Source organism: Anomalospiza imberbis, chromosome 1 (genome assembly GCF_031753505.1).
Source record: "Anomalospiza imberbis isolate Cuckoo-Finch-1a 21T00152 chromosome 1, ASM3175350v1, whole genome shotgun sequence".
In the NCBI taxonomy this organism is placed as follows: domain Eukaryota; kingdom Metazoa; phylum Chordata; class Aves; order Passeriformes; family Viduidae; genus Anomalospiza; species Anomalospiza imberbis.
In genome coordinates this window covers 88,968,313-88,996,279 of record NC_089681.1, presented here as the reverse complement: position 1 = coordinate 88,996,279, position 27,967 = coordinate 88,968,313, and the positions used below count along the sequence as shown (strand labels likewise).

The window sequence follows — 27,967 nt, the reverse complement described above, 5'->3', positions numbered from 1 at the left end:
GGGTGGCTCTGGAGGCCCAGCATTCAGCCCAGACAGGGAAAAGGTGGGATGAACAGGAGCTGGCACAGGGCACCATGCTGGAAGGTTTCCTCTTCTGGAAAGCGAGTTGTTACAAGGGCATGTAGTCTTAGGACAATGGTTTTAAATTGAGAGAAGGTGGGTTTAGAGTCGACATTAGGAAGAAATTCTGCACTATGAGCGTGGTAAGGCACTGGAACAGGTTGCCCAGAGAAGTTGTGGCTGTACCCTTTCTGGAGGAGTCCAAGGTCGGGTTGGATGAGGCTTTGAGCAACCTGATGTAGTGGAAGGTGTCCCTGCCCATGGGGGCTGGAACTAGATGCTCTTTAAGGTCCTTTCCAACCGAAGCCATTCATGGTTTTATGATTCCATGATCTGATGTGTTGCAAGCTTCGTACCTGCTTATGAAATCCCTGACATGCCTTCAGCAAAGCCAGCATTCCAGAGACAGACCTAGAGCACAGCACCAAATGTTGGGTCTGCAGAGAGGCGTGATTCCTGCCCACAAGAAATTAACTTTATGTGCCTGGTCTGTTTACGTGCCTGCTTGCCTGCTTGGGCTTCTTCCAGGCCTTCAGAGACCCTGGACAAATGCTGTGGACTGAGCAACAGTAGCTAAAGCTTCCTAAGCCGCCTTAGCAAATCCGTGGGTTTTGAACTATGTAAGTAGACCCATGGAGAAGGGGATTGTCATATTGATGCTTTGCTAGGAAAAAAAGGGAGAACCGATGTCCCAGTAAAGCTGAAGAGCCTTGATATTTCTAAGGGAAGTGAATGAACAACAGTCGAGTGCGGGATGGGTTGTGGAGATATTGGCTGGGCATCCCGGGCGAGTGGATGTGGAGGGAAGCACAGGTGGTGGAGCTGGAATCCGACCCCGTGCACGGCACTTTTCGGGGTTCAGAGCAGCTCCCCTCGTGCTCTAGGACATCTCCGTTCTGGAGGACCGTCCCAGGAGGAGACGGACCGCAGGGCGATGGACACGACCAACTCACGCCAGTCTGCCGCTGATGCTCTTCCAGCTCTCCCGTGCCTTCACTGGGGCCTGACTCCGACGACACCCCATCACCACGACCCCTCAGAGGTTCTCCCGTGGGGGAAGAGGTGGGGGAAGGAGGGAAGTCTCCGGAGATGCCCCGATACCGACCCGCCAGGAGGACGGCAAACCCCGGCGGTGCCGCGGAGCGCACCTGTGGGCGATGTCTGCATCCCGGGCGGCTCCGCGCGGCGGAGCATACTCATTAGATGAGCTCCCGCCGCTCCCAGGGCGCGCCCCGCGGCGCCGGTGCCGGCAGCGGGGCGGTGCCAGGGCGGGCGGCCGCCAATGGTGCGGCGGGGGCGGTGCGGGCGGTGCAGGAACACCCGGGAGGTGACAGCGACGCGCCGCCCTCCCGGCGGCGAGCGGGCGCCGGCGAACATGGCAGAGAAGCGGCGCTGAGCCCGCGCCGCCGCCCGGGGAAGGGCGGTCGCCCCTGCGCGCCCGCGTCCGCCGAAGGGAGCGCAGCGCCGGCGCCTCCGCGGGGCTCTGTGTGATGGTGGGGACATGGCGGGGCAGCCGGCGGCCGCGGCGCTGCTGAGGCGGGGGGCGGCTGGTCCCGGCCCCGGCGGCGGCAGCAGCAGTAGCAGTAGCAGTATCGAGCGGGGGCTGCCTCCCTCTCCCCGCTGAGAGAAGGAGGGAGCGCCTCGCCTCGCCGTGCCACCCGCCTCTCCGCCGCCATGCTGCCCGGGGTGGGAGTGTTCGGCACCGGGCTGACGGCGCGGGTGATCGTGCCGCTGCTGAAGGCGGAGGGCTTCGCCGTGAAGGCGCTGTGGGGCCGCACGCCCGAGGAGGCGGAGGAGCTGGCCAAGGAGATGAGCGTCCCCTTCTACACCAGCCGCATCGACGAGGTGCTGCTGCACCAGGATGTCGACCTGGTCTGCGTCAACCTGCCGCCGCCGCTCACGCGGCAGGTCGCCGTCAAGACCCTGGGTGAGTGCGGGCGGCCGGGGGGCGACCCCGCCTCGGGCTCGGGATTCGCGCTCGCCTCGGGATGAATGGAATTGAACCTCCCCCCTCAGCGCGGAGTTTTCCCTTTGCTTTACTCTTCAGCCCTCTTCCCCATTCCCCGTGCCCCCGGAGAGGGGCTGGCCGAGCCGCGGGTGCAGGCCGAGGACCGGCGGGGCGCGGGGGATGGCGCTGCGGCAGCTCGGTGTGACATCCCGTATCTCCGGTCCTCGCCGGCAAGGTCCCTCGACACCGGGGACCCGCCCCTCCGGGATGCTCGGGCAAGCCTGGGCAGGACCGGGCCTGACACCCGAGGGTGCGGGAGGAGGCAGCAGGTGTCATCCGTGTTGTGGTAAAAAGGAGAAAGTCTCGGTAAAAGGGAGGAAATAACCATCCCGCCGGCCGGGTCCCATTCGCTCCTGGCAGGGGAGCGGGGATCCGAGCATCGCGCCCGCGCTGCTCGGGGGAAGCGGGTGTCCGCGCTGTCCCCGGGACCCCAGCTGCGAACCAGAGAGGGAGGCAGGAAGCGGTGAGAGCAGAGGAAACGCTTAGCGAAGGAAGCTCACGTACAAAGGGAAGGAGGGACTGTAAAAGTAGGCATGCACTGTGGTGAGCTGCTCTGGTTTCAGGCGTGCAAAAGCGGGCCGCATCTCGCTTTCTCCTGTGTGAGCGCAAGTCTGGGCTTTACTCTTCCAGCTTCGGGATCTCTAGTCCTCGGACACTGGCTTTCCGATGGCTTTAAGTGGAAGCACCCTCGGCAGTAAAGAAATCTTAATTTGTTCCCTCAAATATAGGTGACAAAAGGTGAAAATGAGGGGAAAAAGCTATGAGGTGTCGTCGCAGAGCGTGTGGAGGTTTATGAGCCGGGGTGATTGCTATTGCTCTTGGCCTCATAAATGTGTGTGGTGTGTCGTAGTGTTAAATTGCTACTAGCGTAGACATTAGAATTAGTCACCATTCAAATGCTACTAATGCCACAGCCAGCTAGTGTTTTCAGCATTTGGAATTATGCAATTAAGGAAATTAAGTCAGTACCTAAAGAAAAAATCCTGCTTCATGTACAGTGTAGGCATTTGTCTGGAATCTTTGCTCATTGTTACTTTCTGTACTTGGAAATGCTTGTTCTTTGAGTCAGAACATTTGCTTTTATTTTATACTACACTTGACTTTTTCTTGAAGATGCTACACTTACACCAGAAGCCTGACTTGCTAGCCAGAATGATATGTGAATGAATTTGTAATGTAGAAGTACATCTCTCACAAAACACATATAAAGGACAGTATAAGGTAACAAGGTTCCAGGTTTGACACACATTCATTTGGCGACAGTTGTGTCAGTTTTCCTGTGACGCTCTCTTCCTGCAGGTGTTGCTCATGGAAGTGTCCTGGCTTGCCTTGTGCTCTTAGAGGTAGAGTCCCGTGAGATTTCAGGCAGACACAAGGCATCTGTTAGAAGAACACAATTTCTGAAATAATAAAGAAGTGCAATTGGTGTGCTTTCTCTCAGAGGGCCAGACACATGTCTAGCATAATAAAGTGATAATGTTTTGTCCTTCTCTGAATATTTGCAGATTAAAGGAGAAAAGAAAAAAAGCCTGTTCTCAAACATGAATTGGATTTATGAATGGTTCTATGAATTGATGTAGCTGAGATGTTAATGGTAATTTGCTGATGCAATCTGCTAGCAACAGACCAGAGCAGGAAAAAAGGTGTTTTCTCCCTGTTTGTTAGAACATCACCATTCTTGGTTCCTTTTCCTTAACCTCTAGTTAAAGGGTTTCCTCCCTTTCTCCAGCAGGTCTTATTTGTATGTTGTAGGGCTAACAATGTTTGTGTAAAAATGCATGGAATGGTCATTAAACAGGAACTAAACAGGCTACAGGATGATAATGTGCAACATCTGACAATTTTTATAGTGTTTTACTTAAAAGATTATTACAGAAATATGTCTTGAACTACAAATAACTCTCAGTTATCTCAGAGGTGAATGTTCTTATTTTTTTTTTAATACAGACATTGGGTGTATAACAATAAACGTTCTTGCATGTTCTTATGGGTGCAAACAGGGAGCTAGAGCAGCAGTTCCCAAACTGCTGAGAGGAACATCTCTCTGCTTGCAGCTCTGTCTCCTGGTCCTGCTTGCCCTTCATGGCTTGGGAACTGCTGTGCCCTGGAGGGATTATTTTGCTTTAGTCAATGGATTTTCTGGTTTGTGGGAGAAACTGCAATTAAGTGGGAGGTTCAGAAGTCTCCGGTAAACAGGCAATGTTGTATAGACTGAGGAAAGCAAACGATGGAAAAATATTCCTTACTCTTGAAATTTCACACAAAAAATATTATACAGCAGCTAGTGATAGGACATAGATGGGGATACCAGAGGCTTTACTGATGGAGATTTCAGGAGGTCTAAACATGATGTCCTGCATTGCAGTAGAAGAGGTTGAGAAATCATGAGTTGCTTGTTAATAACCTGCATATCTGGCTTTTTTTATTACCGAATGAATGTCTGGGCTGGGAAGAGACAGGGACCAACTCTTCTTTGGTAGTCATGTTTTATTTTAAATGGTCTTGTTTCTCAAAGCTGTGTTCTCATTTGGTGAAGTTTCATTATTAAAAGGTAAAAGCCCAAGGAAGCAGTCGGTGGTGTTTCCATCACCCATCTAGAGCTGACTTTACAGTGTGAATTTGCAGCACATTAAGTCCCCTCTGGCCTATTCCTGATGCAGACTCCAGAGGTGAAGGTGGGGTGAAAGAGGTGTCCCCACAGCTGTGTTTAGCTCTGGCCACTCGGTGGGAAGGACTCAGTTGTTTTGTTTTCACTGATGCACCTGACATGTAGATGAGTTGCTGCTATGTTTTTGGCACAGTGGCCCATCAACTGCTGTTCAAACAGAAACATATGAATACATGCCCCAGCTGAGGAAGTCCTCAAACATTGGCTTCCTAGCAGCTGTTGAGAGGAGAAAATGGGAGAGGAAAAGCTTCAAACTTGCCCTGTTAGCTTTTCCTCTAAACCTCTGCTGCCCATCTCTATTAGAAACAGGTTCCTGAGCTGCATCTGGCTCTATGGTAGTTTTTTTAGGAGTAGGATCAATGTCGGGCAAGTCTTTGGAACCAACTGAGAAGTCAAGAGAGAATTGGAAAGCAGGCTGGTTTGAACAATGACCAAAAGAACAAATAAAACCTGTGCTGTTTTATGTGAAATACGCTGATGGCTTCTGTCGCTTCTGGATAAAAGGAATCAAACTCCTTGTTTGCTTCTACAAAATGGGCCTGATTGACCCTTTCCCTTTCTTGCCCCTGGTCTGTCCTGCTCACTTAGGAGCACTTTTTATTATTGCTTTATATTTATTCCCTGCAAATACAAATACAAAACTGATGTCCTGACTGACTTGCTGCTTGGTGGTCAAGAAAGATCAGTAGGTGAATATTAAGGTAAGCATTGAGAATAATCCTGCTGTTGAATAGGGATGGTTTCCCTTTTCACTGAACTGAAACATTCAGTGTGTTTGCTAGAAGTTGTCCTCTTCTCCCCTCCCTGCATGCTTCAGTAGTACAGTTGTATCCCAAGCCTGATCAGGTAGGGGAGATGTGTTTGCATAGAGGAATGAAATATGTCACCTGTTGAGTGCCTATTTGTGCCCAGCACCAGAAGAGCTGCTAGTAGAGACAGTATGATATGAGCCTCCACCTAGTTCAAAACTGTCAGCACATGACTTTTCCCAGTGTAATCCCTCCTCAGTCAATTAGATATGACATTCTTCAGATCCTGACTGAAACACTTGCTTTGTGAGACTGAGTAGCTGCCACATCAGGTGAAGTGGTTTACTGCGTGTAGTTCTGAGAAGACCTTGGTGACATTTCATCTTGAAGGCACAGATGTTTCTATGTGCCTAGGCCTGTTGGTGTTTGCGTCAAGTCAGCTTGGATAAAGAGAACTTATTCTTGAGCTCCACATAAGTGTTTCTGGGGAGCAAATGTTTAGCTTTTGAGAAGACTCAAGTAGCAGATGTTTAGCATGTCTCTGGAGATGTTATCCTTGATTTTATTTACAGTTGTTTTGCTTACTCTTTCATCCTGAGTTAAGGACAGGAACACTGAGCTGTGTGTTGAGTATTTACTTTGTGTGTTCGCAGCCATGTCTATGCAGTATTAGTTTTTAAAATGTTTATGTTGTAGTAGTGCATGGTGGAAGTCTATTCTGCCTGGGGACTACACAGAGTATGACTTTCCCAGCCCTCCAGAAGCTGCTCCTCTTAAGGAGCACTTAAAGTTTTTTGCTGATTGGTAGTTCTTCTATGCTTGATCGTGGTCATGAGGGAGCATCTTGATTTAGAGGAACATAAATAGTACTGCTCAGATCCTTACCTTCCCACCCCTTCACAGGAAGCACTGGCACCACACAGGCATGCAGTATAGGCCTGCTGTCCGAAATGTGTTTGTGAGAATTCCTTGTTAAAGCGCTGACAATATTATTGCTGCATCTACCTCTGAGGGGGGAGGAACATCAAGCTGCAGTGAAGTAATTTACAGATCTGATCCAATCTCTAATTAATTTCTACATTTCTCAGCACCCATGCAAATCAGGCAGAAGGTAGGGTTGTAGCAGTGGATAGAACTCAGGCCAGAGTTTATAAAGCATTCGGATTCTTGGGGAAGAGATACCCTATTAAGGGAAAACATTATCATGACTATTTATTATTAATAGCAATGTAATTTCTGTCCTGTAATATTGAGTTAAATTTGACCTAACAGCAGTGACTTTCAGCAGAATATGCTCCTGTACTTGGAAGGCAGATGACTTTGCGGCATATTAAATGTGAATTACGGTCATCTTACTGCAAAGAAGTAAGATGAAGTGCTGTCTGTCTTTAATCAGCAGAGCTACCAAAGGCTACGATGCCTTTTTTTTACATTTATTGTAAAGACAGTCCAAAGAGCCTGCTGGCAGTTGGCTGCATGTCATCTTTCTACTCGAGTGACGAAGGTATACCACAGAAAATGGCATCTAACTCTTCCACTGACCTTGTTCTCTCAGTATGGCAGACCTTTAATGCCAGTATTTTTCCTGTAAAATTCCTTCAGAGATCTTGGGCCTCTGAGACAGTTGAGCTAAAGACCAGTGTTCAGGTTTAAAAACAAAAATAATAAAAATAATAATAAAAAACCAGAAAACCCCCCACCTCTTGTTTTATTCATGACCTTCAAATCAAAGATGTGTTTTCAGCTTTTCCCAATTACTCTTTTCTGTGTGAAAGTAGCCACCAGTTCTGTCGTTATACTGGTAGGTGGGTTGGGAGCCCAGAATGGACCAGACTTGGAATACTGGGGCACTGAGGTCATGCTGTGATGACACACTCAGATTTGCCTAGCCTGAAAAACAGCCAGTTGTGACGGAAGAGGCTGTTCTAAACAGTGCTAGATATGAAGATCCTACTGTGATTCCATGTCCAGTCAGGTCAGTGTGTGTTGCTGCATTTTTTCCCTACTTAAACAGAGTGCTTGGCCTTGGGGGTCCCAAGATGCTGTCTCCAGACCAGTGTGGGCAACTGAAGTGGGTTGGGCTGAATCTCCTCAGGTTGCCTGCAGGTGTAGCCTTGGCCCATTCAGCTGGCAGAGGGCAGATGTGGAAAGCAGCATCTCTCAAGTTTGGTAGGTTACCATCCGCTGTCACATTTCACTGTGTGCCATAGGTGAGTTGGTTGAAACAAATGACAGCCCAGGCCCTCAGGAACACCCCTTCTCCCTGTGATTTAAATGGCAAAATGTGCCGGAGCACAGACTCTCTTCTTCCATCTGCTTACCTGCTGGGGGCTTGGACTTTTGGCATGGTGAGGTGAAGAAAATGAGAGCAATGCTGACCTCTGCCAGTGTTTGATTTGGTCTGTCACACTTCGTTAGGCAGAGCCCATAGTCAGGGGTGATACTTGGAAGAGAAATCTTCCTTTTAATATATGTGTCAGGGCTGCTGCTGTCTGTTTTTCTTTTTTTGGTAAATCTTTACATAGGCAAGTCCTTATGACCTTTATCATTTCAGTGTGCTTTGAACACTATTGTTGTGCTATTTTGCTCTTACATTGTGTTAACAATGGTGGTAAATGTAGCTTTTTTTTTTTTTCTTTATCATCTCTGGTGCTGGAAAAACTCATCTGTTTAAAGACTGGCGCACACCAGGGCTGTGTCCAGCACAGGTCCTCCCAGGACACCCTTGTCAGTGCTAACAGTGACAAACCAGCACAATAATATAAAATTTGGCGTTGGAAACAGATAAAAGCTAAGTAGCTCTCTGGGGTTTGGCTCTCTGGGGTGTGGCCTCTGGCATGGCTGGGGAAGACTTGACTAGTGTGAGTTAAGTAAAAAAGGGCTGGAAGTAGTAAACTATCTCCCAGGAGTGAAGCGGTTGTTGGTGCTGAAGGTGTAGACATGCATGTCTAGCCTTGTGGCTGTGTTAGTGAGGATCTTTTCTGTTTTTCACTTGATGGCACAGTTCGTATGGTGAATATCACATAAGCAATATCTTGTGCAGCTGGGTTTTTTTGGTTAAAATGGCGCATCTGTGCTGTTGCACAAACAGAAAATGTGCCAGACAGCTTGAGTCTATGAGAAGATGGGAGAAGGTATTGAAAAAAAGGTGTGTTAATACTGCTAGAGCTGTGCCCAGGCTAAGTATTGTAATTATTTAACCTGTAGAGTAAATTATTGCGCCGTGCTAACATGGGAAACATCAGAAGACAGATTTCATTGTTATTGCTGCTGTTGTTATTTCTTGCATTGCTTTGTGCCTTCATTCTTGACAGACAGTGGCCACTGTGATGCCTGCTGTGGTACTGAGCTGTCTGATCCCTCTGTGACTTGTTGCTTGGTTTTAGGGACCTGAGTTGCTGAGTGTTCAGTGGTGCAGGTAGGTAAAAGGAAGGACTTACAAGCTGCTTCTGTTGTTCCAGATTTTGAAAGGATATTAAAGGAAGAATATGTAGATAAATGCAGAGAAGGGATAATATGTTGAACAAATAAAATGACTAGATTTTCAAGCTTCCCATAGTTACCACTTTCTCTTTTGTTTGTTTATTTGGTTTTTTTTTTTAAAGCCCTCTCATGCCTGAGATTGACACAACGTGACCAAGGTTCGCTGTATGCTCCAGACATGGATAGTTGAGCACAACCCCAGATGGAGGCAGGGTAAAAGCTCTGCAAGATACTAAACATGTTGTTCTATCTGCTTTTCTTTGAAAACTAGGTAAACTGTGTTGGAGCATATTGCAGCTTACTGTCCTTTTCTTCATATGTGCAGTAGATTTTGCCCATTGTGCAACAGTGATGGCAGAGCACCAAGAGTGAAAGTGGAGTTAAATTTCCAGGATGGCCAAGATGGGTGTTTTTCACAGGCCACTGCAGTGCAACAACCCCCTCCACTGTTAATATCTGTTTGTCACAGCACTATTTCTAGTGGCTATTAATTGTTCTTGTTGCTTCAAACCACTGAAGCAGCAGTGTTTACCCTACTGCTTTTTGTTTATTTTCCATGTAATAAACTCTGAGCTCCTAAGAGTGAGCTGTCAAGAGTCAGTGACTTCATCTGCAAGGTCAGCATGCAGGTAACAAAACCACACTCCTTAGAAAAATTAATTCAGGTCTTAAGTCTTGATTTAAACAAATTTATTTAAATGGCTATATAGTTAAAGAGGGACAGCCCCTTGTGTAGTTTTCCTAAATTGATTTAAGGCCTGGTCTGCACATAGATTTTTGTACCAGTATAATTTTGACTGCAAGGGGTATGATTTCTTTAATGCAATAATTGCTGTGTGGTCATTAGAAGTCCAGCTGGTGTGACTTGGCATGCGAACTGTTCTGCCAGCACAGTGGCACCTGTCTGTGGTACAGGTTATTCCTGCTCCTGTGCAGGCATAAGTGGTCAGTTGCATACATCTTTCAAGTGTTCAGCTGGCACTGGTGTATCTGTGTTACAGGTGTAGTTAGTCCAGCTCTAGGTGTATGGGTATGACTGTGCTCTGCATAAAGATGGGTCGTGGACACTATGAGGAATTCAGATCAGCACTGTGAGTTCGGAGACCTTTGAACAAAAGTCTCCAAGAGGTCGCCAGACTTCTGTGCTTGTTCAGGATCTGGCTATGCTGAAAATGCGGTGAGGAGCAGAGGAGGATGAACCTTGCTGCCCTGCACAGCTGGCCATGACCACCCGTGTCAGACAAGACTGATCCACCTGGCAAGTGTAAGTGTAATTGATACACAGGTGTGAATCACAGAGTAACAGGAGTTACAGGGAATTGTGGAGGCTGAGAGTTTATCCACTATTCTCCTTTGGAGATAGACCATAGCACCCTTTGTTTTAGCATAGCCAGGGCCAGTGATAAAAGTTCGGTTTTTATCAGGCCTAACTCCCGAGTATGAGCATAGCGAAGAGCACACAAAATGAGAACATAGTGTGAGGAACTTGCTTGGTAGTAATGTAAGAGTAAACATAATGATTTAACACAGGGAGTCAAATTGCTTCTGTCATTTGCTACTGTGCTAGAGTTTATCTCAGGGTGAAAACTGGTGCCTTCAATTCCATCACAGCAGCAGTCACAGCTTTAGTGAAGCAGATGGAAGTGAAAAAAAGGCAGCACCTTTGTTTTGCATTCTGATGTTTCCATGGCTTTTATCAGCAATAAAGACCCTTGTTTTGGCACTTTCTTGTAGTGAATGTTTGGCTGTCTTCAGCTATTCCAACTGGCAATTTTTTGCCAGGAAATGCCCAGAAAGGAGGGCATGGTTGAATTAAATACTGTTTCTAGGGTACTGTGTTTCACATGGCTAATGAGAAGCTTTAATACAGAGAGTTTTTCAAAATCCAAATGGAGTCAAGCAAGGAGGGAGAACTATAAAATAGTAATTACCCTTGCTGTGCTGGAGTGATGTTGCTTAAAAATGTGAAACCAAGGGCTGGGCTCAGTTCTCCAAATTCTTTCTCTTGGTGTCTGTACATACAGTTTCATATATGTACAAAAATCTTAAAAAAAAAAAACATTAAAGTGAAAAATATATAAATTAAAAATTCCTGGAAGTCCCTCCCCTTCCTTCACTTCCTCAGCCCATAAAAGACAATGCAACTGTTAGTGTTTCATGTGTAGATAGGAAAGGGGAGAGAAAATAGCTGGGAGAACATCTGAAATAATTGCAGCTAAGCTTGTGTGCATCAAAGTAAATTCCAGAAATGTGCCTGAAAGGTGTGTTTGTAAAAGCTTTGATTCTGATCATGCTTGCTCCACTGTAAATGCAATTAAAGCTCTACTGGATCAAAGGAAATAGTTGACATTATTGAGAGCGTATTGTGGCCCAAAAGAAAAACCAAGTGTGCCTCAGGGAGAGGGGCCTGGCCTTGCAGATCTGTGTCCTCTCAGCAAAGACATCTCTGTCAATTTAGGAAATGATTGGTGGGAGTCTTGGAACACAGTTCTGCAAACCTTTGATTACAAGTAGTCTTCTTGAAGACAAAAATCACGGATTTCTTATAGAGAATATTTGTAAGGCACAGTAATTTATGTAGGTAGGAATTTGCTTGCAAACTGCTTTTGTACCAGTTCATCAAAAAACCTGAAGATATAGCTACATCTGTGCAATTCCATAGCTCAATATAGTTGTGTTTCTATAGCATATTATGGCAGCATGTCTGCAGGAATAAAGATAAGATGGAAAATATTTGGAGCAGAGGTGCATAGATACCTTAGCCATAGCCTACAAAAATCTATCACTAAATGAGCATGACAGAGCTTGCAGAACTCTTTTGTGACTTGCTCCTTGCCTTGAAGGAACTTGACAGTTTAGTGCTGGGAAAGATGCTTTGTGGTTAAACAGTATGAGATGCTTTGATAAAGACTTTCTTCTCAGGCAGAGTGCTAAGCAACACTCCCTGAGACTAGTTTGTGGATACAGTGTTATCTGAATGCATGAGAAGGTGTCCTGAATTTTAAATTCATGTTGCTGAAGAACTCTGTTTAGAAATCTGCGGCATGAGATGCTTGTCTTGCAGGGGTGGCATCATTGCTAAACTAGCCAAAGTATTTGTGGACATGGCCTGTGACTATTGGCGTAGCTTGAAAGAACCATGGACCTGAAATGTAATTCTGAACATAATTTTTACTCCACCACATAGCCATTAGGAAAAAATACTTTGACTCATTGTATGTCTGAAACGAGGAAATTGTGTTCACATGCCATCTTGCTTCTGTCTCACGAATGCTGTTCTGTTTGCTTGTGAGATTTGATGTTGTCTAGCAGACTTATTTATGCCTTTGACTATAGTGCTGTCTCTCAGCTTGTCATATAAATTTGTGATGGTACTGTGGTTGTCATTGTTTGAAATTACAGATTTGTTCATGTAGGCGAAGGTGATCCTTCACAAGGCCTGATGATGTGCAAAGATCAGCTGAGACCACACCTGCTCCATCTGTGTGCAGAGAGACCTGACCCTTTACATGCCAGGTGGGGATAAAATAGTTCCACTATGCCCTTGTTGTGTGTTTGATGAGACTCCTGTTTGCTCTGAGCAGGAGTGGTCTGATGAGAGTTAAGCCTCAGAATTGCTGTCCTGAGCTTCTATTCTCTGTAGCACAGGTTGTGTGTTTTGATTAGATTGCGCTTACCTGCCTTTCTGAAGGTGGTTTCATCTTCCAGGATGCCCAAAACTACAGACCAGGGATGAGGGAGCATAGGGAAATGAAGAGACTGGCTGAAGTTTGTGTGGAAGCTGGTGGCAGGGCCAGAAGGTGAGGCCTCTGAGGTCTGCTCTTCTCTTTCACTGTGGGACCTGCTGCAGCTGAATGCTGTTGAGTGGATGATAATCACAGGAAGCACATCTGAGATGCTGGAGGAGGACCAGTTGCTGTCACTCTGGTTGGGGCTTTTCCCTGCGTGGTTGTGCAGGGACTTTAAAACCAGGGTAGGAAGAAAGGATTGGGGAGAGTGCAGAGTAACCTGGTTCACAGTGGAGAATAACCTCTACTGCTACTCTTGCTGGTGTCCCTTTTTAATGTATACAGGGCAGCTCATCAAGGAATTGCAAGGACTGTTTGAGGCACTGAATATTTTGTGGGTTATTAATGTCTGTAATCAGGTTTCCAGTGTTGGAGCTTTATCTACCAGATACTACAAAAAAAAAATCTTAATAAGTATTCTGGTTTGAAAGCAAGACCAGTGAGAGACTCCAAGTCAGAAATACAATTTATTGGGAAAAGGGAAAAGAAACAAAACACATGCAATAATACAAAAGGAAAACAATCAACAAAGTCAGAATACAACCTGACACCCCTTTGGCTAGCATGTTGGTAGCAGTCCAAATTGGAATGGCTGCAGTCCTCCTGGAATGGCAGATGTGGTTCTGTTAGAGCAGTGGTCCTGTAGAAAAGGTGTAGTCGGTCCAGTGGAAAACCCCAGCTGTATCCTTATGAGAACCTGTGGAAAGGCTGCCTCTCTGCCCAAAAATCCCAGAGTATATCTAGGTGGGAATGCTTAGCTCCTCCCCCCTGGGCAGAGCATCTCACAATGGGCTGATGTCATTCTGAGTCATGCCTGGGTCCTTGATCACCTGTACAACAGAAACGGCTCTTGGAGGGAGAGAGTTATCTCTGAGTCAATGTGGAGAGACATTGATGGGCCCATTAACAGGAGATAAGGAAAACTGCCCAGAAGACAACTGCTACACAGATGGGAATAGAAAACATCCTGATTTTCAATCTCGGACAATAAGACAGCTTACTATGAGCAGCAATGGCTCAGCAGCTGGGAGACTTGTGTATTTATTTTTAATGAAGTATGGAGTTTCTCTTTAGTATTTGTTATGGCCCTCTGCACAATGGGAAACCCCTTTCTTTAACAAAAGGGCAGGGCCTTTTTGGGCTGACTGGAGCAACTGCTGTTTTGGAAGGTAGAGAGTAGCATACACATCTGTAATGCTGGTTGCAGATACAACCTCGAGCATCAGCTCAAGCTGATATGAGCAAGTTCAGATTAGCAGCTGCTGTTAGGAGTGCTTGCATGAAATATCAAAAATCTGAAATTTCATGTCTGGGCATTTTTTTTCAACCTGTAGAGTGCTTGTGTATGGCCTCTTGCATTGTGCAGAATCATTTGATAGTGCTGGGTGAAAGTGAGTAGGGTGCTGGTAGTTGCTGGAGGTGCATGTACTATTCCCTGTGCTTACAGGGAATTTACACTAGATTTACTAGGGAATTGCACTGTACAGAATCATGAATGATGTCTTTCTAGTAGATATGAGTGTTAGTGCTTTTCAACAAGGTGGTAAATAAATAAATAGGCATTACAAAATATTTCCTTTCCTTGGTGCCTGACAGAAAATTATGGGATGATGCTCTAACTGCTAAATCAGGCTTTGGCAAGTAATTTAAGCCTTTCTTGAGGAGTCTTAAATGTAATGCAACAAGTGAGTTATTAATTGGCCTTGTGTGCTGTTTGGGTTGGTGACAAAGCACTGGATTTTGAGGCTTTTGCTTACTTTGGGGAGGAATTACTTTTACATTTCTTTATTGAAAAGGATGCATCAAAGACTTAACAGCATAGGAGTACAGGAAACTGGTTTATTACTCCTAGAGAATATTTGTTCTACTTGCACTGCAGCTCTGGACCAGGATGATGGATAAATCTAGGTTTTTATAACTGTCTTTCTGGTCTTACTACGTAAGCCTGCATTCCATGTGTATTATGTGGTGAGTGCAGCTAGGAAGTCTGTAGGAAACAAGCAGATCATATGGATTATACTCTCATGATTGTAATGAGATACAGTCTTCGTCCCTGTATGAAAAAATCTCTAGAACAAACTTCAGTTGGGATTGTGCTGTAGCAATAGGCTCCTGAAATTGCTACAACTGTTGCTGCAGGAAAAAAAAAAACAAACAAAAAAAAAACCCCAAGAGTGTCACATTCTTCCAGTCCTGTCAGGAAATAAAATACATTAATTTGTAATTTAGTATTGTTCATGGAATATATATCTGTAGTAATAAGATCACCTTGGTGGTCTGTCTTTTTCTCATTATCTATTCTTTTATTCCCAGTCTAGTCTGGCACCATAAAGCCTGTCAAGGCCTGAAACTAGTTTTAGGGAAATTAGTGTGGGTAACTGTGCTGCTTCAATTTTCTTGTAGCAAACAGTGGGGGTAGTTTCTTCATTGGGAAAAAAAAAGTTAAAAATATGGTCATAGAGGAAGAGAAGTCAGAAAATTAGTCTTGGACTGGGACAAACTGTAACTCTGGTAGGAGGATTGTGTAGCATGAGCCTCTGTTCTGTTTTAATGCATCTGTACTGTCCCAATCTCTAAACCTGTCATTTACAAGATTGTGAGAGATTAATTGATGTGGACAATAGGTAGGATATTAATTAAAATGCATCAATGATGTGGGGAACATCAAGCCTTACATACTTTAAATAGAGAAACTGGTGAATGTATATTCAAAATTCCAGGAATTTTCAGTTTTGGATCTTGTTTCTTCTTCTTTTAGGTGCTCAAGTAACTGTAAATTGCTTCACAGGGCACAAGATAGTGAAAATTCAGTTCTTATGGTCAAATGTTTATTTTGGTAGGATTAAAGTGATTTCAACTGGCCTGTTGCTTTTCAGATGTGGAAACCAGAAAAAAAGGCCAGTGTTGAGCAATCTGAGATTTACCTCTACATTTTCTAGTAGAATTTCATCTTTTTTTTCATGTTGCTATCCCCCTGTGCTCATGTAACTCAAATTCTTTCCCACAAAAATATGGATGTAGTCATTCTTTATTCCTCCTTGGGATTAGAGGTGGAGCAGTTGAAGAACACTGAGCAGTTGGGGATGGGACTCCCGTGTGTCTCTGGTTCTCAGTTTTGCAGATCCTGTAGCCTTTGACACATCTGTGGCATTCCGTTTTTCCTGTTCTTATTACATCTCCCATGAGAAGTTCTACAGTGATGGGAAAGCTCTAACCTCTCTTGGTAGCTGCAGGTGTTGGAGCCCATTCATCTGAAGCACATCAACAGCAGGGATTGATCACAGACAGCATAAGCTTGCAGAGCTCTTATTCCAGACTGCCTCAGTACAGCAGTGGGTGTTTTGGGTTAAAGTGTGGGAGAAGGGAGTTATTCACCTGGGCAGGGCTGGACCCCTGGGCAGCTTGTCCCTCTCTCCATTTGTGTAAAGTAGTGAAATAGATGCAGTTGTCCTCTAGGCAGTGGGTTTGCTAAGCACCAGTGCAGAGGTGTCTGTCACTTGGTGGGAGGCTAACTGTGAAAATTCAAGCAGAATTGCATTCAAGGTCAAATGGTAAAAGATTCACAGCCCTGAAGATCTCACTGTCTAATGCTAATAGATTCACAGCCCTGAAGAGCTCACTGTCTCTGAAATCTTTGGTCATTCAAAATCTTCCAGATTTTGCCCCTGAGAGCTTGATGAGGAGTGCATCAGGCGTGACCCTAATGGAACTTACACATGCCTGAAGACCAAAGACTTGAAAGCCTTCTGATCTGCTGTTGGCAAAAAGTCATCTGTTTGAAGTCTCTTTCTGTTTAGCAGTTGTTGTTTTGTCCAAAATTCCAAAGAAACTGGTCTTCTACTGAAAGCAGCATTACAAGAGATGGAAAGCCAAACACAGTTGCTTGCATTGTTTCAGCATTTCCGTGAGATTGGAAGTGGCTAGACCAAATTGTTTTTCTTTACAAACAAATACTACTTCTTTTCTGGTGCAAAGCTTGTTTTATGGCTGATGCCTTTTTGCTGAGTTTTATCTCAGAGGAATAAAAATCTGTAAATCCTGGGAGTGGGATAAAGAGAATGGAATTTGTGATGGAAATGGACAGTGAGCCATGCTGCCACTGCTATCTGGGCAGCAGCAAATTCTAGTCAGATCAGAGAATATTGTATTTCTTTCTGTGTGGCTGACTTTCTTACATTTGGTGGCCTGTGTTTGGCTTGTTACCTTTGTTTAGAAACAGTGCCAAAAAAAGAAAAGACTTACGAGGGGTGGGGAGTAGCATAGGCTGTTGAGGTTAAAGTCCTGTTTTAGGAGTAGAAACCACCTAAGTTGTCCTTCTGCCCTCTTTGGAGGAGACAGACACTTGCAGGTTCTCTGAATGTCACAGCAACGTGGCAAGCCATGCCCAGCCTTGTGGGAAATGGTGAAAAGGTGTAGCAGTGTTCTTTGGCACTTCTTGTCTTTGAAAATGCACTGCTTGAAAACTTCAGATAACATTTGCCTGGAAGAGGAGGACGTGTTTCAGTCAAATGATAAGAGGAGAGGGGCTGCTCTCAGGGCAGAGTATGAGTCCCCTCCCTTGTTAGAAATGGGAAAAATAGATGAAAACACAAAATGGAAAAGCGCCCCATCATGCTGACCAATTTGGCCTGAGGAAGCCAGCTGAATAAAGGCTGGCAGGGCAGGGGATAGGAGAGTGAGCAGGCTGTGCTTCTGGGACTAGGCTTGCAAAAAATGGAAGGGGAAGGAGGGTGTAGCTCTTGTTACTTTCAGATTCCCTTGTCTGCCCTCCCTCTTGCCTGGGAGCTGTTCCCTGTCTCCCTCCCTCCCACTACAGGCTGCTTGCCTGGAAAGGGTTGTGCACCGATTGCCCCTAGGATGTGCTGCAGAGGCTCACATGGTGATGGTTGTGGTGGTCCCCTGACAGTGAGATGCAGCTGGGAGGAGAGGGCTGGGGCAGGACCTGAAGTGAGGTTTGCATCACTCTGGGAAAGGGTAAACTGAGAGGGAAGAAGACATCATTGACTTCAATGAGAACTGTCACATATCTCCAACACAAAGATGCAGTGAATTAATGAACCTTCCCTGGAAGTGAAAATGCTAGCCATATGCTTTGGTGGTGAAAAAGGTTAAACAAAATGTGTTACCTTTACTTTCTTTTCTTCAAGCTTGAACTTTTCAGAGAAAGACTGTAAAGGCTCTTTCCCTGTGGAGATGAACTTCAAGACTCCTGAGTGGAGGAATAAAGCAACCTGTCTGGCACTAAAAACTCCCCACTGAGGTACCAAGAACTATTCTGGTCAGGCAGAAAACACTTTGGGCACCAAGTACAGCAGGTTACTGATAACATCACTGTGATAGTGAAGGATGGAAAGTTAGCCTTCCTTTAGAAGATTAGGAAGGCAAAGAGAAGTCAGGCACAATTAGAAATTCTTGTTTATTAAACAGAGGTGATGAATAGGTGTTTCAGCATCAATAAGCCATGAGACATTCGATAAGAGCTTGTTGAGTAATTCCAGAAGTTTTTGCTAAACACAGTAAGGTCTGTTTGAAGTGACCTGGAATGTGTCTGTGTGTGCCTCAGCCTCCCATACTTTTGGGTATATGAGCTGTCTTCCCAAGATGATTGCTGAAATGTGCTGTAAGCAGATGGCCTGCTAGTGTCACCTAGCCTGACCTCAACCTGTGTGTAGAAAATGAATTTAAAAGTCTGCAATTTTTTTTTTTTGAGGAGAGCCTCCAGATCAGTGCTTTTCTTCATGTTCTGGAAAGGTAACACCACTGGTCCAAGCTTCATCAGAGCTTGCTCTTTGTTGCTACTTTAGCTCTGTGTAGTGGTTCCCATGCAGTGCATTTCAGGTGTTCAGCAGGCATTACAGTTAGGTGGGCTCAAACTTACTTGCTGTTGTTTGAATAGAATTAAATGCCCCGATGATGCCCCTGCAGCCTTCTTCATTGAGACACTTTCCTAGTGCATGCAGTACTTGAGTATTCTCCAGGCAGCTTCAAGCAGTGGTTTGTAGGCAAGAAATTGCCTGTGGGTGTCTTCAGACTGATCTGTGGTTCAGTCACGCCCAGTGTAGAGGGAGAGCAAACAAAGTGTTGTCCATTTCTCACTAGATTCACAGCCTGTAGTGGCACATTTTTAAACACTGGGCTTGGAAAGGGGGGCTAAGGGAGCTGTTAAGGTGACTTGCTTGAATTGGCCCCATGAACAACTCAGCCTTTTCCTAACATGGGTATGCATGACTTTGTATAGTTGAGCTATGTTTTTCTCCTCCTGGCTCCTTTTTATGCAAGTTTTTCTCATGTGAAATATTTTGGATTAGATGAGGTTTACAAGGAGGAGCTGACATTACATTTCAAGGTTTGCTTCTGCTATTGCATTGGCATACTGACATCATATCCTCTGGGGTCAAACCTCTGGGATAAGAGCCAGTATTTAAAAAGATTTTTTTGTAGAGTGGAGGAATATCTTGTAATTTCACCCCCTATGAGTTTAACCTCTCCCTCTTACACCGCTTGTTCATTATTTCAGATTCCACCTCTACAACAAGTAAGAAAAGACTGTTAGCCCTTTTTGTGATAATTCATGCTTAACCATCTGCTTAGGAGGCACTGATGATGCTGCATGCAGATTGATCTCCTCCTGACTAGTTTCTGAATTGCTGGTACATCCCTGTATGCTATTAAGCCATCTTTGAAGCTTGCTGTGTCACAGCACATGAGGGGTAAATCTACCGAAGTCAGCTGAGCGGTACCAGCATGAAACTGGAGTGACCAGAAAATCATGTCTCCTTTCTTCTGGATTATGTATAGAAGAGAGGGGTGAAAGCTTCAAGTGAGCAGAGAAAATTTTGAAAGCAGCTTTTTGATTTCCCTACCAAAGAGTCTGGCCAAGTATGCTGAAAGTAATTCCAGAGACCATAGGCTGATTTGAAGTGGATCCCTGGAGTTGCATAAACAAGCAATGCATTATTCATGAGGTAACTGAGCCTTTGCCCTGCTCCAGCAGACTGGGACAAGCAGAAATGTGCTTGCTTCCTTCACCTGGTTGACTGGCCCTCTGGGAAGGCTCTTTGCAGAGCGGAGTGGAGAGCAGAGAAGGCTGCTGATACAATTAGGTTGATTTGCACTGTGACTTAGGAGCAGTTATGGGGAGCCTGTATGAATTCACTTACTACTGTTAGTGCTGTGTTTGTCAGACAGCAGTCAATGGGGATCAGAAGTCTGGGGTGCAGGAGGGAAAGACTGCCTAGGTACCAGTGTACCTGTGTGCTAGCCCCATGGGCTTAAGCACATCTCACCCTTGTTCCTCCTGCACTCATTTGCAGAAAACAAAAATAACAGTAATGTTCATTAGAAGCTGTTGAATGTGGCCTCCTTCAGTGTATTTGGGAATCATAATCTTGTAGAAAACATACCTCACCCAGAAGGAATTCAGCAAATCCAATAACAGGCTTATGATGCTGGATCTGGCATGAGAGGTTTTGGCTCAGCTGACCATAAACTGACTGGAGAACAGAAGAGGCTGCCTTTGTACCCATAGCTATGATGTTCATGTGGGATGTGTTTGTGGGAGAACTGGGTGTTGTGTGTGGTTTCTCCTTGAAGCATCTTGTCACAGGGAAGCTAAGTAGACATAGAAACATTGAGTTGGAGCAGTTGACATGGCCACAGAAAAAGGAATCTGGTTGGTGGCTATTGCCCTTTTTCTTCGTGCTATTGTTTGTCAGTCTTGCAAGTTCCACATCTGGCTAGTAGCTTCTTTCCTCTCTGATTTTATTCTAGGAACAATGCTAAAATGACATTTTGCTCTGCTCCCATCCTCCACTGCTTACTTTGCCATCTAAGCTCTGAGCTCCAACAGTTGTAACGTTAATGTTCCATGAGCAAAGCCTACTAAAATACCGTGATCTGACAGGGAGCAGATGAATTTTGTCATTTGAATGTATTCTGCCAAGTTTTACTTAGTGTTATGGGTGTGGCGGTGGGTATTTTAGCTGGTACAGATGTGCAATAATGTTCTTAGTCCCAGGGCTGCACTCTCTTGTAATAGTCACAGGCCATTGGAAAAAAAAAAGGTGTTCAGAGAGAGGGCTGGCATAATCATGCCATTCCATAATCATACTGGAAGAACAGGTCTTAACGTCTTTGTAATAAGCTGCTGTGGATTCGTCAAGAAAACAACCACTTAGGTTTGGCTTTGTCTCTGACAGACCAGCTCTCTTACTGTGTCATATGATCATAGCCATTTGAGACAGACAAAACTGTAGAGGTCACCTAACTAATCTCCTGGACAGAGAAGAGTTTTCTTTGCGGCATATTTTTGTGATATATCTAATCTTAAATATTTTTCTTTACGGGGATTCCATCACAATGATCTCTCTGCTGAAAGAGGTACTTTGTAGTCAGGCTATACTGTCCTTTATTAATTTAATCACAATATTTCCATGTAACTCCAGTTTTTAATACCTTAATGAGTTCTCTTCAACCCTTGCTGTTCCATTCTTCAAATTCACATATACCCGTACTTCTACATTGATGCCATGTTGTCTGTTGGTGTGATTGAGGAAATTACCTCAGTTTACTGATGCCTCATATAATCTACAGAACTGCATTCAAATGCCATTAAAATGGGCTGGGGGTTAGACCACTGTGACAGAAAAGGTTGGAGCTAAATAATCCCCCAGATTGGTTTCCAACTGAAAGCATATCCCAGTGGTGTAGTAAAAAGCAAAAATAATGCTGTGGTCACAATCCATCTTCTGGTGTGTGGTCAGATGATCCATGAGAGCATCTAAACCACTTAAGGCCTGCAGAATCAATGCTGAATGTGTAAGCAGTCACTATTGTAGAGCTGTCTGGATCAGAGAAGCATGCACAAGAAAATTGTGTTTTCCCAGACCTTTTACAATGGCTGTTACTAAGGGGTTGTGTTTTCCCTCCGTACCCCTACGAGTGGTCTGCAGGATTTGGTTGGTGTGCTTTCACACTGCTCTGCTCTCTGTGAAGGCAGGCTGTACAAGGGTGTTTGGTCTGATGTGCCTGTGGATCTCGGCTGTGTCAGATAGGTGGGTAGACAGTGACTGTGATTTTTCTTTTTCAGCTCTTCAGTGAGCAGCTCAGTCTATTCATTGCAAGCCTGCCAGCAGCTTTTGCCATTCAATTGGGTGATGTTCTAGCAGCGTTTCAGAGCTGGCAGAAGAGGGTGATGATGAGATGCAGCCAGTTAAGAAAACTAAGCATATGCTTTACAGGAACATTTGTTCTGTGTGCCTGAGCTGAAGATGGAATTTCATAGCATCAAGGCAGAACAGTCTCACAGGGGAAATGGTGGCCTTTTGGGAAGCTTACTTAAATATTAGATGGACTGAGATGACGTGTCAGCTCTGCATTAAGAAGGTCAAGGATTTTGCTGCATCAGGAAACCCAGAGGTGGACACAGCCTACTGAGCACAGAGGTCTTGTTAGTGAACATGCTGTGGGTGTTTCAGAGGCATAGCTTGAGTAAATGGGATTACACCAAACGTTAGTATGGTGTTATTAGACCCTGGGGATTTGTAGGTGCACTCCCCAGATTGTATCAACTATAAAATATATGTAAAGTTGCAGCTGAGGTGATACCTCATGATGGGAGAGGTTCCCTCAAACGAGTTCCCCCTTGCATGCTGAATTTTGAGGGACAGTTTTTTCGGTCTTTTTCAGGTGCTATGGGAGACCAGTCTCCTAACACAATGAAGTTAGGTTACCCACCCTGAGTGAATGCCCTCAGCTGTCTTCTCAGAAGAATGGCTGAGAGCTGCATGAGGATGGAAGCTGAAACCCCCATTCTCTTGGGCATTCGGCCCATTTTGGGTTGGATGCACTGGTGTGAATGCTGTGGAAGAAATCATAGTTGCTCTTCTGTTCAGGAGCACATACAAGTCTCTGGAGATGTCAGTCTTATGCTTCCACCAGCTTTAAATTCACAGAATGATAAAATGTGATTGTTGTATTAAGAGACATGGCTGTAATACATGAAGAATGTGTGGCACATTAAACCTGTCTAGTTCATACAAAAACTTATGTATAATTCACAGTTTTTGTAAATATATCAGTTTAATGCTTCTCTGCACCGATCAGCAAAGCTCTGTCTCCCTTAGGTTAGTCAGACCTGACAGCTTCTGAAACTGGACCCTGAATTGTGTAACAAATGTGCTGAACTCTGAATATTGCTGAATAACAATGAATTTCAAATTCAGAAAAAAAATTCTACAGTCAAAGCCATTTATTGAAGTTCCTCATTGTCTCCTTAGGGCAACTTTAAGACATCATTCTTCCTATGATGGAGGAACCCTTTACTCTCTTAGTAGAGCAAGATTGTACCAGCAGTAACCAAGCTTTGGTTATTCTTTCCTGGACACATTCCACCAGCATCAAGAAATGTAACATAATGCAGTTGTTGGTCATCTTAGGGTTTTTCAGATACTTATTAGTAGTTTAATTAATACAATACTTTCTTGTAGACTGTAGCTCCTGAATAAGAATCACTTGCTAACCTGTGACAGAAATGTGCCATGCCACAAGGCTCTTGGTGACTGGTTGTGATGTGTGGCTACTTCTTATTAACTGAATTGCCTGTATTCTATGGAGAAATTGAGTTGTGCTTTTGTAAAGCCTGTGAGAATGCATGATTTTGTGTGTTTGGTGCTTGCAGGCCCTCCTTGTAAATGACAGCACTGGTCTCTTAGGTAGTCCATAGTCCAGGTAGTCTCTTAGGTAGTCCAGCTTAGTTTAGTCACTCCTCCTTGGAAAAAAGTCCAAAATGCACTATATGCACTATGAAAATAATGTTAAATAACAACGTGTTTTATTGTAGCTCAGTCAGAGATGCTGAGAATTTTAAGAGCTGTTGGATGGTAAATTGTTAAAACACATTGCTCTGTGGGATGCTAATGTAGCCTGGCCTGAAGCCAGAGTCTGTACAAGTCTAAATGAGTTAGTTGTCCAGGGAATTAGCCTGCTTTGGACTGGGTCCTTTGGATGAGATTTTCAGAAGCAGTCAGCAGTGCTCAACTCCATGACCCTAACTTGAGTGGGAGTGGAGAACCCAGTGCTGAGTTTTCCTGCTGTTAAATCCTACTGGATTTAACATCATCTTGGAGTGACTCAAAGGCACTGAAGAGAGGAAAGATAATCTGCGTTTTCAAGCCAGAGTATAAATTCTCTCAAGAGCTGGTTTTACAAGTGACTGTACAAGTTACAAAGCTTGCTTTACCACATAGTCAATATGAGTTATTTTCCTGCACACAGATGAGTCAAACCTGGGGCAGTGAAAGGTGTGAGTCTACATTGCTACAAGGCTTTTTGGTGGGAGCTGGGACCCCTCTTCAGGAAATTTAATGTGTATCCATGTGAAGGGAGATAGAGCCTTAAACTTTGTTTTCCTGAGCTCTGGTTTCTTATCCAGTTTCATGATGTCAGTTATGACATTCTAACAGCTAGTAGGAGTTGTGTGGCAACCTTCCTACTCGGTTGAAGGGTGTAATGGTAATTCTTTATTCTTTCTTGAATTACTGTAACTCCTCTCTTTGGGAAACAAAACAAAACCTATCTATAATAAAAACAAGAGCAAGTCTTCCTGCAAATACAACAGCACAAAAGCTGGCTGCTCTTTCCCACTGAGGCTATCTGACCCAAGCAGCCTTTCCCCTATCACCTTCAAAGCCCTTCATTTAAGGGAAGGGAGTGATTACTGAATCATTAAGGATAATGGCTATTTACTTTTGGAAACAATGGACTTGATGAACCACAGTAGCCTGATTTTTAGAAGTGCGTTTGTCTTGGAGAAAACTAGCTGGGTTTTGGAGTGGAAATACGTACATTTTAATGAGGTGGTAAAAAGTGACCTTTTGTTCTGAGGTAAATTTTTTTTTTTTTTTTTTTAGATCTTGAGGTCTGACGTCCTCAAGCACGTACCCAAGCTTGGAAATGTCAGGCTGAAAAACAGTACTAACATTTAAAGTAAAGAGCACAGAATTTAAAACTTTATAGTAATTATTACAAGTCATCAGAGTTACCTGACACCTTGCTAGGATTTCCTGGTTTTACCTTGTATGTTTTTACCTCTGTATGTTAACATACAAATTTGCTCTGTCTGCAGTAGCATTTTGCCATGTAATCATCAACATGTGGAAAACTGCTTCTGTTTGGTAGAATCACAGAATGGTTTGGGTTGGAATGGACCTTTAAATCTCAGCTAGTCCAACGCTCCTGCCATGGCAGGGACACATTCCACTGTATCAGTTTGCTCAAAACACCTACCTGGCCTCAAACGCTGCCATTGATGGCATACCCACATTTAGGTGTTTAGTCACGTCTGCTTAGGTTACAGTGTAATTAAAATGTGCTGAGGCAAGGGTAATAGAGAGGGTATTACTGTGCTAATTAGCATATTATTGTAACATAAGGGATACTGCTGGATTTGCTTTGTGAGCTGGGTTGAATTACAAACTGGAGGTAGTGGTGGTGGGATAGCAGAATTATTTTTCCTTCCAATTTTTATCATAGTCCTTCCAGTTCACGTGACTCTGAAGCTTGAAAGATGTGTGTGTTACCTACAGCCTGGGCTGAAACAGTGACTCCTGCTCTGTTGTAAGTAATATTGACATTTATATAGATTTATTTCTCACAGTGTGTAGTCTTTGATTCACTCCTGACTTGAAGAGTGGGAATAAATGCCACTGCAGACACAGCTGAAGAAAGTGTTTGGCCTTTCAGGAGAGATCCTGACAGGGTGCTTGACAGCGGTACAGATGTGCATGGTAGAGACTTTAAATGCAGGATCCTGTGCTGTTCATGATGATTGCTGTGAAATAAGCACTAACAGCTGCATCTTAACCTAATGAAGAAATACTGTTAACAGACTGCACAATGGCAAGGAGATGAATAAGACAGGATGATCAAAACTGGGAGAAAAAACTCAACAGAGTTTTGAGCTTATGTAGATGGTTCTTCACAGACAAGTGACTTGTGAAAAGTCTTAGGTGAAAGTGCCCTAAAGGTGAAAGTAATCAGAGTAACCCAGGTCATATATGCATTTGATAAATGGTGTTGGCTGTACCTTTGACTTTGGCAATTGAGGTTTGAGGGTTAAGCCCTTTGCCTTTTATGAAACCTTGAGCAGCCTTTTGATTCCCATGCATGCTTTCTTCCTGTGGAGAGCTCCAGGAGCATTTCTTGTCAGGGACAGAAGATATGTGCTATCATTACCTTCTACTGAGCCTCTACTGGGGTATGCAAACCCTAGCAAATGATAAAATGTGAAATTTGTGATCAGTGTTTGAAGACAAAGTCTCCAGCAGTCCCAATATTGAACTCTATAGGGCAGCTTGTAATTATTAGAGTCCTTGCTTATTCAAAATTTTTGCATAAAATACCCAATGATTTCACTGGTAGAATATGAGGATATGAATCTTATTTATACTACTACATTTCATCCTATGGTAAAAATGCTTTAAAATGCTCCTGTAATAAGTATATAAATATTTTAAAGTGGTTTTAAACTTAAAGGAATGTAGTGAAGTGACCTCTATGCTCTTAAGAATCAGACTGTATTATGACTGAAGGGGATTGTTCTGTTGGCATCTGATATGTTCCAATTTATAGGGAATCAGTTTTTCAGTGGGCATTGCAATCTTAACTGTGTCAGCTGGCTGAACTTTTGGTATAGGGATCAGTTCATCATTCAGTGCTTGTAGCCTGAACAAGTAAAGCTTCCCTACTTCTGCTGCTGTCTTTGCCCTCCAGGAGACACATGAAAGACTTTGGCAGAGCCTCTTTTTAAGTTTTCTGTTCAGTTCAATTTTAGATCATTTCAGCATTTGCTGCCCTTTCTGCTATTGCTTAGATCAAGTAGCATTATGTGATCCAGCTTGTCCTTGTAGAGTGGATGAACTTTTGTCACATGTGTGGTGTCTCCCACATTCTAATAACCTTCAGCAACTAAATGCATATTATTTCCTTGTTAAACACAATAATTAGATGCTCAATAGCATGTATATTGGCAGTTTCATTTCACACATAGGTTCCTAAGGGTTTCATGCTAAATCAAAGGAGTGATTCTAAAGTACAATATAGCTAATTTGTCTCACCAAAAAAAAAAACATTTTTATAACAAAGTAGTAACTTTGTGATATTTCTTTAGAAAATACAGATAAGTATGTGTATATAAAAAGGAGGAGCATTACCCTTTAAGAATTGCATGCAGCTTTTGGGTAGATTTTAAGCTGTTTTACTGCAAATGCTTTGTTTTATTGGCAGTGTGCAGTCATGGTGCTTAAAGGGGATCTAAGGTATATAGAAATATCTTTTTAGGCACAGTAGGCACATTGTCTTTTATCTGATGAACTGATGATGTTTGGGAAAAACTCCCAAGCTTTCAAGCACACAAACATTTGCATTGTGGTTGGGATTTTTGTTGTTGTTTTTGTGTTTTGTAGGGTTTCTGAGTGTTACAGGAGCCTTAGTGAGTGAGGCAGACATGCTAAACTTCAGCAGATTTTCTGTTCTTTAGTTTAATTTTGCGTTCTGGCAGTGAACCGTACTAAAACTCTTTCCACTTCACTGGTGCATGCCGGAAAAGTGTAACTAAGAGCTTATGTAGTTTTGAGCAGACACTGCAGTAAAATTCCCTTCTGACCCTTTTTGCCTTTCAGACTTTTTCCAATCCTGCCAAGTCACATAAAATTCTGGATTAAAAATATCTTGCACAGTCAGAGCTGGTTTATCTGTGCTTGGTTTGTATGCCTGGACAAGCAAAAGGTTCTCCTTGGTGATTTGGATATGCTTTTTGCCATTGCCTCATTTTAGGGCCTTCTTATACCATAGATTTGACCACATATGAATGTGGTTCCATCCCTTTAACACACACAGAAGACAAGATTTTTTTCAGGCAAGAGACATGGCTTTCCCATCTCAAACATTCCGGACCACACCAGCTGAGGGCTCAGGCTTTCAAGTAAGGAAGGTGGAAGCACAACAAGAACAAAACCAGGGTGAGAGTTGTATTTTCCTGCCCTGGAAACTCAAAACTGCACCCAGATACGAAGATGTCAAGTTGGTGCCCTGCATGCCCTAACCGAGCCAGGCTGACGATCAGCAGCAGTGAAGCTGCAGTAGCACAGACATCAGCACACCCTGTGCAAAGCCACCAGGCATCCTGTGGTCTGTGAAACTCCATGCTGCTGTG

At 44.0% G+C, this 27,967-nt stretch overlaps 1 protein-coding gene across 1 annotated transcript in view; it reads left to right on the top strand.

Annotated features, from left to right (window-relative positions):
- Window positions 1-1,379: 1,379 nt before the first annotated feature.
- GFOD1 (Gfo/Idh/MocA-like oxidoreductase domain containing 1) overlaps window positions 1,380-27,967 on the top strand; it is a 71,700-nt gene continuing 45,112 nt past the window's right edge. Inside the window, exon 1 of the mRNA XM_068178979.1 lies at window positions 1,380-1,987. Within this exon, the coding sequence (XP_068035080.1) occupies window positions 1,735-1,987 (253 nt within the window). The 5' untranslated portion in view covers window positions 1,380-1,734. The remainder of the gene's footprint in view (window positions 1,988-27,967) is intronic.